Source organism: Hippopotamus amphibius, chromosome 3, assembly GCF_030028045.1.
Source record: "Hippopotamus amphibius kiboko isolate mHipAmp2 chromosome 3, mHipAmp2.hap2, whole genome shotgun sequence".
Taxonomy (NCBI): Eukaryota; Metazoa; Chordata; class Mammalia; order Artiodactyla; family Hippopotamidae; genus Hippopotamus; species Hippopotamus amphibius.
In genome coordinates, this window is record NC_080188.1 from 43,992,381 (window position 1) to 44,004,876 (window position 12,496).

The window sequence follows — 12,496 nt, forward strand, 5'->3', positions numbered from 1 at the left end:
TGAGCACCTCATACTTACAAAGATGCGAAGTCATCTTTTCCCAGGCTGGCGAGTTCCTTGCAGACTTTATTTTTCTCATAATCTCGACCTAGGAACCAGAAATAGAAAAAAAAAAAAAATGTATCTTTTCCCTTTAAATGAATGCTGCATTAAATGTATGTATACAAAAGGATCTTCCACATGACTCATCAGCGGTGAAAATAGCATTTTTCTCAACGCCTATATGCAATTTCACTTTTTGGTGCTTTTCTGTTGTACCACAGTGGATCAAAATTTGATGGCATACTGTAAATATTAAAATGAAAATTAAAGAAATAGAAAAAGAATGAACTAATGCTGAAAGCAGGTAAGTCAAAATATATATGCCAACTAGTGTGTCAGAACTTATTGATATAGCAATCATTCTTCGGTCCCATCTTTATAATAATGCTAAGATAAAGTTTTTAACCCCTCTATCCTTTCTTCACCTCAGTTTTACCTAAGGCCTCAAAAGAACCAAGCACAAAAAATAAGCGGAGATTATGTCTACGTTCCAAAGCGAAGAGCTAGGCCGAGTAACGCAGGCCTTTAAAGGAAGGGGGTAGAGCTGGTGTTGCCACCCTTCTCTGTTACCCACCTTCAGACTCTCTCAGGGAAGGCTAGGCATTCAGCTGAGGGAAAAGATGGAAATTAGGCAAAATAAGTTTTGGAGAAAGTTGTCAGTGTGGTGGGTTTGGGAGAGTGGTGTGAGAGTGCATCTCTTTACTTCAAGCATAGTAAGAGGGGCTTCCAAGAAAACACCCAGACCTTGATAGGTGACCCTTGGAAGCTGGGGTACAATTGTCATGTATATGATACAGACTGCAGAAATCTACAAGGTTAGAAGGGCTGGTTAAGTGGGAAGATCTGCTGTGGCCTGTGAACCTGGTGTAGATTGAGCAGGAGAGCGCCTTTTTTTTTTTTTTTTTTTTTTTTTTTTTTTTTAAGCTAGAGACACATTTATCTAGAAGGCAGTAGGCTACCAAAAAGTAGGACACCTCTGTGTAGATGCAGATCACTTGAAAACCAAAGGGAGGTCTTAAGGTGCCAGCTGGATGTGAGGATCCCCAGGGATGATGGGGAAAGAGATCTTCAAATAACACGTGAAGAGAAAATGTCAACTCTGAACATTGTCCTGTAACCAGAGAAAACAACACTATCTCACCAGGCCACCCATTGAAGGAGTATTTGCTGCCGCTTTCCTCTCCTGCTAGCTTTTCTTTTCCCTGGGTTAACCCTGGAGGAACGAAAAGCAGCCTAGAGAGTAAGAGGAAGAAGAAAAGAACAGGCAGAGGAAAGCGTCTGACTCCCTTTGCCACTAAAGGCAACAGGACGGAAACATGCCTGATCTGGGATAGTAGCTTCAATTTTAAATAAATTTACAGATTTTTGACTTTAACCAGACCGTCCCATGACTGCTATGAGGTCCTTATTTTGAGGTTCAAAAGGACCAGAGGCCCTTCTTTGAGTGATCAGAAAAACCATAGAACCTACTGTTAAGTCCATTCAAGTGGTTGGAAAGACCTAGTTCACACAGGGGTTGAGTTCTTTATTGCTAGTGAGACCCACTTGTTCAACACACCTGTTGCATGTACAATAGGTGGACACATGGAAGGCAGCCAGTGTTTTTCTTCTCGGATTCATCATTTATGCAAGAAAGTCTAGGAAATTTGCCTATATCTTTTTGGTGCTATATCTTTTCAAAAGAATGTAAGAAGTATATGAATGGCTCAGTTCCTGTTCTAAATGGTTTTAACATTTAGTAACTTCTTCTGGAGTTAAATATGGGGAAACCTATCTTGGATGACATGATGGCAACTACTGGTATGCCTTTTACCCCCTAAATATCCTCGCCTCAGTTCTGTGGATGAATGAATATACATAAGGCCGGGTAGAAATTCTTAATTTAAAAAAATTTTTTTAAAATTTTTTATTGGAGTATGGTTGATTTAAAATATTGTTAGTTTCAGGTGTACAGCAAAGTGAATCTGTTATAATGTACATATATCCACTCCTTTTTCAGATTCTTTTCCCATATAGGCTATTAGAGAGTATTGACTAGAGTTCCCTGTGCTATATGGTAGGTTTTTATTATCTATTTTATGTCATGTGATGTTGCTTATATATAGAAATTCTTGTTTTATGGTTTGGAGTGGAGGTGGTAGTGGTTGGATACTGGCTGGGGAAGATTTTGTTTTGTTTTGTTTCTTTTAAAAAGATTCTCTTTCGGGTTTGTTAGAATTAATGGTGAAAATGCCTGATTTCAGTGAAAATTGCCTGTAGAGGAAGCTGTTGTACCCTATGTCTTTCAGGTGGACAGTTGAAAGTATATAACTAAGGTGAGAAGTCAGTATTGAGGGACAAAGACCTTCTTAACCAGCATTTGGTAATAAGGGACCAACTCAAACAAATACCATCAAAATTACATAGAAGGTGGACAACACCCTGCACGGTCAAACCTCATGTTATCTTGGAAACTAGGACAAGGCAGTAGGATTGATAGTGGCTTTTTATACTCTATTGACTGAGAACCTTTATATCTAGTACATTTTCTGTAACTTATTGACTCGTTTACAAGGTTGGATATTGTCACAGTTTCAAAAGGTCAAAATAAGGCAGAAATTTTCTGTTAATCATTAATGGTATTCAGTGGGACTGAAGATGAGGGCACAGAGAGAAAAAACTTAAGGTAGAGTGGTCTTCCTATAGTGAGAAGATGCAGTATTAGGATGCAGAGTTTTGTGTTGCTCCTGGGTCGAGATGGGGAAAATGGCTGGCAGTGGATTTTAGGTCAGTGTGAGAACTTTATAGCTGTGGCTAATTAATAACTGAAATGATGAACAGCTTTTTGAAGTGAGGTTGTTTTGTCCTGAAAATATTCAAATGGAGTTTAAATAATGGTGTATTTTAAAGATTCCTGATTTTACTATACAATGGTATCCTCATGATCTTTGAGATCACTTCTAAAAGGTTACAAAATCACCCCTTCTAGAAATAGTAAGAAATTATACAGACTCTTCCCCCCCCAAAGCTTATGCTTTCAAGCCACAAAAATTAGTGCAAATAACAACTTTATTTTTAATGCAAAAGAACTAACTTTGCTTAATAAACTCTCCCTATAGAATTGCAGAGGTCATTTTTGTTTTATTGTGACCACTCAGTACTATGCAAAATGAGAGCCTGCATTCAATGGGGGCATGTCTGAACATTTAAAAAACTATTTCGTTTTTAGCTTTCCAGAGTTCTCACTTCACTAAGAAAGTAGTTTCATTCAGTATATTGAGAATGTGAGTGCATGTGAATGTAGTATAAGTGGACACTATAGTTTATCTCCTGTTCAATTTGCTTTAATCAACTGTGTTTGCACAGAAGCATGTTGGAATCCACAGGTGTTATGTACTGCTTTAGTTAGAATGCAAAATGACAGAAAACTGGGAAACTAGATCAACTGTACAAGATTTAAAATGGTTTTGGAACCATTGTTGCTGGAATATTCAGTCTTGGGCAAGACAGAAGCAAGGGAAAAAGCCCAAAATAGGCATTAAAGAAATTCAGAGTTAAAATATGAGGGTAAAACTGCTCTTACAAAAGTAACATGTAGAGGAAGCTGTTGCACCGTGTATCTTTCAGGTGGATTACTTGAAATATTTCTGATTAAAAAAATTTCATCTATTTATTTATTCAAAGAAAAGATCTGGAGCTTAACTTTCTAAGTGAGTGTGTTAATCACTTTCTGATCTTCCAAAAAGTAACAGATACTGAAGTTAATTTGCAATGTAATTGTAATAAATCGATTGTTCATTCCACGGAATACTGCTTAATATTTCACACCAGTTGAGCTCACTTTGATTTATAGAATTAAATCCTATATCAAATGAATTGTAAATGACATACTTTTTAATGTGCTGTGTGGTTGTGAGGAGGGCAACCTGGACTTTGATACGGCTCTGGTAAATATTGGCATAATCCTAGTGACACTGGGTGACCCCTGAGCACTCAGTGTTTACAAATGTCATTAACAGAGTTGTTGCTTTTTGCAATAGCATGTCCCTTTTCTATCTGTATTGTGAAACATTCTGGTAAATTGTGCCTAATTCTGGGCTCCTGAAAACATTTGCTTTACTTTCGGGAAATTTTCTCTGCTTCATGCTTCTCCCCTCTCCTAACACAGCTGACAGTACTCTTTCACACATGCAACAGACATGTCTTGAAGACTTACTCCGTGCCAGGCATTGGGTTTGGTATCAAATACACAGTAAAGAGCAACACAGACACATCCTTGCCCTTATGGAGCTTTTAATCTAGTGGGATAGACAATATGATACACACTGTTGTGGTACAAACTTTACTAAAAAGGGTATTTTGAATGCTTTAACTCTTGTTAAGATCTCTCTCTAAAACCAGTGCGGTCCTCTAGAAAAGCAGTTTGTATACCAGGAGCAGTGGTTGGACCTCAAATAACATTGAATTGAACAGAAACGCTTATACAGGATGTTAGGAACTCTGTTAAGTTGCTATTTTCCTGTTATATTCTGGAGAATCACGGGCTTTCAGAACTGTTGGGTATTTATATTTTTGCAATTTTTTTCCGTTGGCATTTTTATTTCCATTCTTTACTGACAGACTCATCTATGTCAGAAAAGTTCAGTATGTTTGTGTGTTTTATTCTTTAACTTAAGGAATGTGGTTTATAGTATTCATTCAACCTAGTCAGTCTAGATATTTAGAGTAGTGGTTTTAGTTGAGAAATTAAACAAGGTTGGGCTGGTTTAGGAAGTTGCCCTGATTATTGGAACTAAAGAAAACTACTGATATGTCATTAAAAACATTATCAACGGAGAAGTGGTATTCAGATTAGTACTTTTATTTCATTTTTCAGGCTTTTTGGATCTCATTTCCATTAACATTTTATTTTTTTTTTTAATTTTTTTCCAGCAGATTTTTTAATTGGAGTAATCTTTTGAAAGCTATTTGTGGTCAGGATTTCTACTATTTGTGAGTCAATTTATATGGAATATATTTTCTCATGAAATAGCCAAATAATTTGAAATGTTCATATTTATTAGCATAATGGATCAGCTTGTCCATCAACATTTTAAATCATTGTTATATAAAACATTGATCTGGTTTCATATTGATGCTTGCAGGCAGGAGTGCAGTTTTGAGTTTAAGTGAATGGGAAGAAATTCAATCTTTTTTAATATTAAACCTAGGCATGACATCTATAGATTAACTAATCTAGAGGAAATTAATGGTACCTCTTAGCATGCCATCAGTGGAACGTTTTAGATGTTGAAAATTCAAAAACAGTAGAAGATATGGAAGCAATGTGTCAGTTGCTCAGATACTAAAATTGCAGTAAAGGATGGTTGTGTTCTTTCTGGAAACTCTAGGGGAGGATCCATTTCCTTGCCAACTCCAGCTTCTAGAAGTGGCCTGGGTTTCTAGGCTCAAGGCCCCCGTCCTGCATCTTTGAAGCTGGCAACTTTGTCTCTTTGCAGGTTTTCTCTTTAGTGACATCATCCTCTGCTTGATTCTCTTTTGCTTCCCCTTTGTGATTAGCTTGGCTACACTCAGTTAATCCAGCATTACTTTTCTACTTTAAGGTTAGCTGACTAGCAACCTTTGTTCTGTCTACAACCTTAATTCCCCTTTGTGATGTGAGCTAACCTATTAGCAGGTTCCGGGCATTAGGATGTGAGCGTTTTTGGAGGACACTTATTCTGCCTACCATACACGTTATTATTTGAGCCTGAGATTGTACCGACCGTCAGGTGACTCCAAACAGAGACCAGAATTGGGGTGGGTTTGTATCAGACAGTCTGATATTTGGAATCTCACCAGCCAGCTATACCTGATCACCCCTATCATTTCATTAACCTCCCAACAGTGATCCCAATTTCTATGTAGTTCATTTTTTAGACTCCACTTACCACATTATATCCAGTTTTTGCATTGTATTTTAATATGAATTGATTGGGGGAAGAGATGAGAAGTAGGGATTTGGTTAGGAAAGCCATTACAGTAGCTGGGTGAAGGGAAATAAGGGCCTGCACAAGGGCGGTATAAAGAAATGGAAAGGTAGTAGATAAAAGAGGCAACATTCACAGGCTTTGAGAACTAGATCTCTGCAGGGATTAAAGGAAACAGACCAAAGGGAACACTGAGGAGGCCGCGTACAAGGCTGACACACTTCAGGGCTGAAATTCATAGACTATAGAAGTGATTGAACATAGATAACAAAAATGAATAAAGTAAAATCCAACAGTGCTCTGCAGGACTGAAAATAAATGATTTAGAAGGGATAGTGCCAGGAAAACAGGAAGTTAGAAGACATAGCTCGTTTCGTGGAACAGGCCTGAACTGGAATTTGGATCCCTTGTGGATGACCGTGGTGGACAGAATGAATTTCACTTACTTCCCCTTAAATTGGTGTTGATGATTGGTTCTTTCTTACTTGATTTCGCTACGCTTAGAATGAATGTATTTCAGGTATGTGTCTCACGAGAGGCAGCGAAGTCATGATTGTGGGCACCGTCTTTGTGAACCCAGTGAATTGATGTAAAATTCCGATCCTGCCTCTTACTAGCTCAGTTACTTTGGGTAAGTTGCTTAACCCCTCTCTTCCTCAGTTTTCACCTCTTATGAAATGGGGATAATAGTACTGAACCCATCGTGGTGTTGAAAGGATGAAATCTAAAAGATTTTAAACATGCTGGCATGCTGTAAATATACTATTAGCTATTTTATTCAGTGGATAAAATCTAGTGCCAATGCTTCACAACGGATACTATATATAAATTATAATGAAAATAACAAAAGGCATAAAGTTTACTCTTTCCAAGATATCTATTATGTGTAGTTGACATGTAATTTTCCTTAAATACTCAAAACTACCTTATGAGGTAGGTACTCTAACAATCTTAATTTTGTGATTTTACACACAAAAAAACTACTACATGGACTATATGGCAAGTAGTCTTCTAAAACTGAGAATGCCAGCAAGGAACAAAAGGTCCTTGATTTCATGGAGCTTACATTCTACATCTTACTTTCATTACAGCAAACAAATGAACAGTTGGTGATAACGTGATGAGTGCTAAAAATAAAAGCAAAATAAAACAAAACAGAGTAAGGGAATAGAGAAAAATGGAGCAGTAGGTGCTATTTGAGGTAGATTGGTCGGGGGCCCTTCTCTAAATGTGAACTTGGAGCAGACAGAGGGGATCCGTGTTCTGAGAGGAGGGAGGAACTAAGACAAACCCCTGGGGCACAGAATACAGAGAGTAGGGGCTAGTGTGGAGGCCAGTGTGGCTGAAGTGGCATGAACTAGGGGCAATATGAGGGTAGCAGTGGCCAGAATAGAGAAGTTAAGTGACCATAGATACCAGAGGGCAGTAATCAGTTCCTTTTAAGCATTCCTTCATCTTCTTTCCATAAAGATCAGCCTCGTGTCCTTTTGAAGTGTGTACTCATCCCCATATGTGATGGTGAATCCATACCTGGCATTGCACCTCACAGCAATGAAGCATAACTTTGCTATCGATTTCCAGGGGGGTTAACATTGCTTTTGATGATGGTGTTAGCTGCATCTTTGACTTCAGCTCTTCCTCCGTTCCCTTCTCAGCTAAGCCTCTTTAATGTTTTTACTCTGGGTGATTTGTGAACTTGGGTCAGGCCATATTTGTTCCTAGCTCAGGACATTCGCACTTGAGTTCCTTCAGCTCGAAACATACTTCTAGATATATGCATGGCTGTCTTCTTTTCATCATGTAGATCTGGAATCCTATGTTGCCTCCTCAGTCACCATTATGCTTATTTTGCAGAGAGAATATACAGAGATATCTGGGAAAATATCAATAGCATATCTACTTATTCTAAATTACTTCTCTTTAGCATTCTGTACAGCTATGTGCCTGAATCAAAGTTAGGACAGTTTTGTTTTTCACATGGCTACTGATGAAGGGGTGGGCAACTTGTAGAAAAGAGAAGCAGTGATTCAGTGTTGGTTTGGAAGATTAGGGTAAACCACATCATCTTAGGGCTGTTTTGACAGGTAAGTGGGAGAAGGAAGAATACAGCTTACCCCCCTACCCAAGGGAAATTTACTTCTTGCCCTTTGATACCATGTTTAATAAAATCATTCTGCAAATGATATGCTTAAAGCAAAAGGAAAATGTTCTTGCCAGTAGCTCCTATAAAGGGCAGTGCTTTACTTCCTGTAGCATTATTTCTTTGGTAAATGTGTAGCAGTGTCAGTAGCCTTCTTGCTTGTTTCTTGGGAAGAGGGAAAGATACAATTTAGATTAATGCTTTATCCGTTTCAGTTTTGAGTAAAGGAACCAAGTGAAGGCAATTGGAAACATAACTTTCTTGCCTGTCACAGGGTCGCTAAAGTGCAGATGATAATTTTACTTAGATTTGTCGTATTTGGTAAGCCCTTCGCTCTTGAGAAGTACCCAAGGTCTTGTGAACTGAATCCCCAGTGCCATTTGATGGGCAAGGACAGGCCTGGCTGGAGCTAATGTTCATATTGTATCCATTTTAGACCTGAGGTTTTCCAAAGACTACTTGCATGGGATATAGGCATTTGAGGAAAGATCCCATGTGTTTGGGAAACCCTGGGTTAAATTTTCTTGTTTTGATTTCTCAGAACTCTTAGGACAACAAAAACATTGATTACAAACCAACCAAGAAAGACAAGTATATGGCTTATTTCTTAAGTATGTTTGGCCATAGAAACTTCTTTCCAAAATGAGTCTTGAAGGAAAGCGACCTTGGGAAAGGGGCTCTAGACAAATGCTGTGGGTGGTTGGTCAGCTCTGTAGAACTAGGTAGAGGGAACTGCAAACCAAACCAATCCTCTAGCATCCAAAGTTCCTCTCAACTCCTTCAATCTGTACACTTCCTGCCAGAAGTGAGCACACCTAGCTTCCAGGTGAGTCACTGACTTGCTATCTGGGTTATGCTCAGGTATTACAGAACAGAGGACTGATGGGGCAGGACTACTGTCCCCAAATAGTGGACATTTATTACATAGGTAATTGTATTTTATGTCTCAGGAGTCATCATCTGACCTATGGCACAGGTAATCAAGTTCATTGTGAAGTTCAGACCTTCAAGGGAGCTTACTTGAAGTTTTTAGCAACAATTTCATCAGCGGCTGAGAGAAAACTAAAAGATGTCAAAATAGACGTTGTCGAATACTGTTATTCTCCAGAGCATGTAATTCTCTGAAGTGAAGCGAATGTACACTTCCTGAGTCAGGAGTTGAAGATGGCACGTTACGGCACCCACAAGGAATCCCAGGACCTCGCCGCTACTCGACCTTCTGTCTTTGGAAGGTCCAGATCCGAACCTGCTTCAGAAGGACTTTTCAGCTTTAGATCGGCCTCAGGGAAACCCTGGGCAAAGGAGTAATCTTTCAGGGTTCTTTGGGACCTGGGCTATTCAGGGGTCTCGTAAGGGAAATGAAGAAGACAAAATTTAAAATAATTTGAATGACAAAAGTAAGATTTTTTTTTTAAAGTGAATGTAAAAAGAATAAGAAAGTCAGGAATAAGGTGGTTCTTGTCACAGTTAATAACTGATTCCTGGGATACACACATTTTATTCCACTGGTTAAGTGTTATTAATATGAATACTAATGTATGACTTGGGTAAAGCTGTTAACTGGCAGCACTACATGAAAACTTTAATTTTTCAAAGCAGGATGAATGCAGATTCCTTTTATAAGCATTAAAGAATCAGCCAGAAAGTAAATTGGAACTGATTATGAATTTTGCAGCTTGGGAACTTACAAAGTTGTATATTGCTCAAAGATGAAGACACCATTCTATGAGTGAATTTAATGAAAAATATAGCTCAAAGACCTTGATAGTCATATTTCATAGCTAATAAATTCTTTTTAAATTCTTTCATGTGAGATATTTTAGAAACCATAGTGTGCTTTTAAATATTACATCTAGAGGATTCCTTGAAGAAGATCAAAGGAATCTCAGTTGACTTCATGCATCATTAATATGGTATATTGTACTGTCAGTGGCAATGAATATTTGAAGTCTGAAAAACAAAGCTCAGTGATGGATCACAGCCTCCATTTGCATTCTCTTTTAACAAATAAAAAATTCTAATTTTGAACCATTTTTTAAGATCCTCGTTATCAAGAAAGCAGGGAAAGATAAGTGACAAATTATATAGTTTTCTTTCCTTCATGAGATTCTTTTCTTGACTTCTTGGCTATTCTGATTGAATACTCTGTGACATTTGAGCTCAGATTAACCCCCTTTGATTTTTCCCTCTCCCCCCAACATACTCACCAATTCTTCTGTTTTTCACCTTGTGTATAATTTTTTAAATGGTAACAAAATTAGACTAGTGAGAGTTCTTGTTAAATGGTCACAGCACTGGAAGTCTTACCTCTCTCTAGAGCATGCACAAATGCTACAGCAAGCAGGAAAACCAGGATCCTCTTCATTTTTCTGCAGGCAAAACCTGTCGCACCCCCGTCTCCTGTGGATTACCCAGTAAAAAAAAAAAAAAAAAAATGGCAGCCAAAGGTAACCAATTTCCTTTTACTAAGATTTCTGACTACGAGCTAATCAATTATTAATCTCTACACAGAAGGAAGGGCAGTCATTCTTGGGCCACAAGAGATAAAATATCATCAATCAAGGCAAATAGACAACCTGGGGAAAACGTGGTGGAAAATGTAGGAGAGTTTAATCATTAACTTTGTCAAACTGCAAAAGAGTCAGGGAATATATAGATTTTTTTTCCCCCACTGCTGCTTTTTGCTAAAGCTTATCTAATGTATTTATGGGTATATTTTCCCTCCCTCTTTATCTGTTGTCTTTGGACATTCCCTACCCTTCTCATATGTGTAAATGGAAACTTGGAGGTCTTTCTTTTTTTAAACCTAATACAAATAAAGATTATCTTGAAATATCACAGACTAGATGTTTACATAATAAGGGGAAAAAGTGAGAACCCAATTTATCACAATTGCTCAAATCCATAATTTTAATGCTATAATTTTATTGAAGATGATGTGATAGTACTTTATAGTTATGTGCTATATTACACAAATATATCTCTAAAGCACTGACATACATTTTAGAAATAACCCTTGAATTCACAAAAGTTAGTGGTAAATCTTAGACTCCCTATAGCTAATTTAAAGTTCTTTTTACTAATACTATACAACTAGTATATTTTTAGGATAATATAACTTGAGAGCTCACAGTTGGCCTTTTAGAATGTAGAATCCAGTCTTCATTTTACAGAAGAAGGAACTAAACCCCAGAGATTCTGTGGCTTGCCCAGAGAGGCACAGGTAGTTGGAAACAAGTCAGCATCTGGTTCTTGCATCTAGTCCTTTTTTCAGGAAACAGGGTCAGACAAGGGTTGAGTACACCAGCTCTGGAATCAAATCCCTATTTACCTCTTATTGGCTGTATAACCTTGGGAAATCATTTTGTCTCTCTAAGCCTCATCTCTCTCCTAGGCAAAGTGGCGATAACTTTTAGTACTTTTCTTACAAGGGTGTTTTGAGTGTAATTAAGATAGTGTGCAGGCTTTACCATAATAACAAACATATGGAAGCATGCATTAATGTTAACTATTGCTCTTATTCTAGTTATTGCCCAGTCTCCACTGGCTCTCCAAATGTATACTATCTGAGAAGGTGATTGAAATTCATGAGACCTGGAACTCAGTGGAAAATCTTAAAGCCAGCTTGTAGTCTGGGTTTAGGACCATCACAGATAAGTGGTAAAGAATTCGGGTATCAGTTTAATAGCTAAGGATTAACTGCTTGGGCAGATTCCATGAAAATCTCAAACCATGTAAGCAGTTACATTTTTAGATTCCCTATCTATATTGAAAATTGTTGAGTGTTAAGTTCCAAAAATAGAGTCCAGGCAGTTGGAAAAGGATAACTTAGCAAGATTAAAGCAGAGATATCTCTATAAAGCCAGTGGAAATCCATATGCTAGAGGAGACTGAAAGATATTCTAAAAATTGCTAGAGGCAACATGGGAAGCTAGACTTACTGTTCAAGGACCAACTATATGCTTTTCAAAGATCCACTCCTTGCCTACCACAAGTCTTCTAAACGTTTCCTTGGCTAAACTCTTAGTTTACTTTGCAAGTTAATTTAATAGTGTATTTTAGTCTTAACTATTATTCCGAATCTTCCGATTATTCGGAAGTGCCAAATTATCAAGTGGCACTAATAATCGGTGTTAAGTGCCAAGACACTTAAGAAACCCAGAACGCAGAATCATTATTAACATATTATAGTTTCCATTTTTAAGATAATATACATCCATTTTTGTAGAATTTTTAACTTAACAGTATTTCATCTTCTGATGGTTAGTTCAGTTGAAGATATCCCAGATTGTTTTCCATTAATTTTGCTACAATTTAAGATCAGCCTGTTCTTTCATTTAAAAAAAAATATAACTTTATCTCTGCT

At 37.6% G+C, this 12,496-nt stretch overlaps 1 protein-coding gene across 1 annotated transcript in view; it reads right to left on the reverse strand.

Annotated features, from left to right (window-relative positions):
• The window catches only part of GC (GC vitamin D binding protein), a 39,701-nt gene extending 29,111 nt beyond the window's left edge, over positions 1-10,590 (reverse strand). The window contains exons 1-2 of the mRNA XM_057729010.1: positions 10,438-10,590; positions 19-88 (exon numbers count right to left, since the gene is read on the reverse strand). Of these exons, the coding sequence (XP_057584993.1) occupies positions 19-88; positions 10,438-10,495 (128 nt within the window). The 5' untranslated portion in view covers positions 10,496-10,590. The remainder of the gene's footprint in view (positions 1-18; positions 89-10,437) is intronic.
• Positions 10,591-12,496: the final 1,906 nt, after the last annotated feature.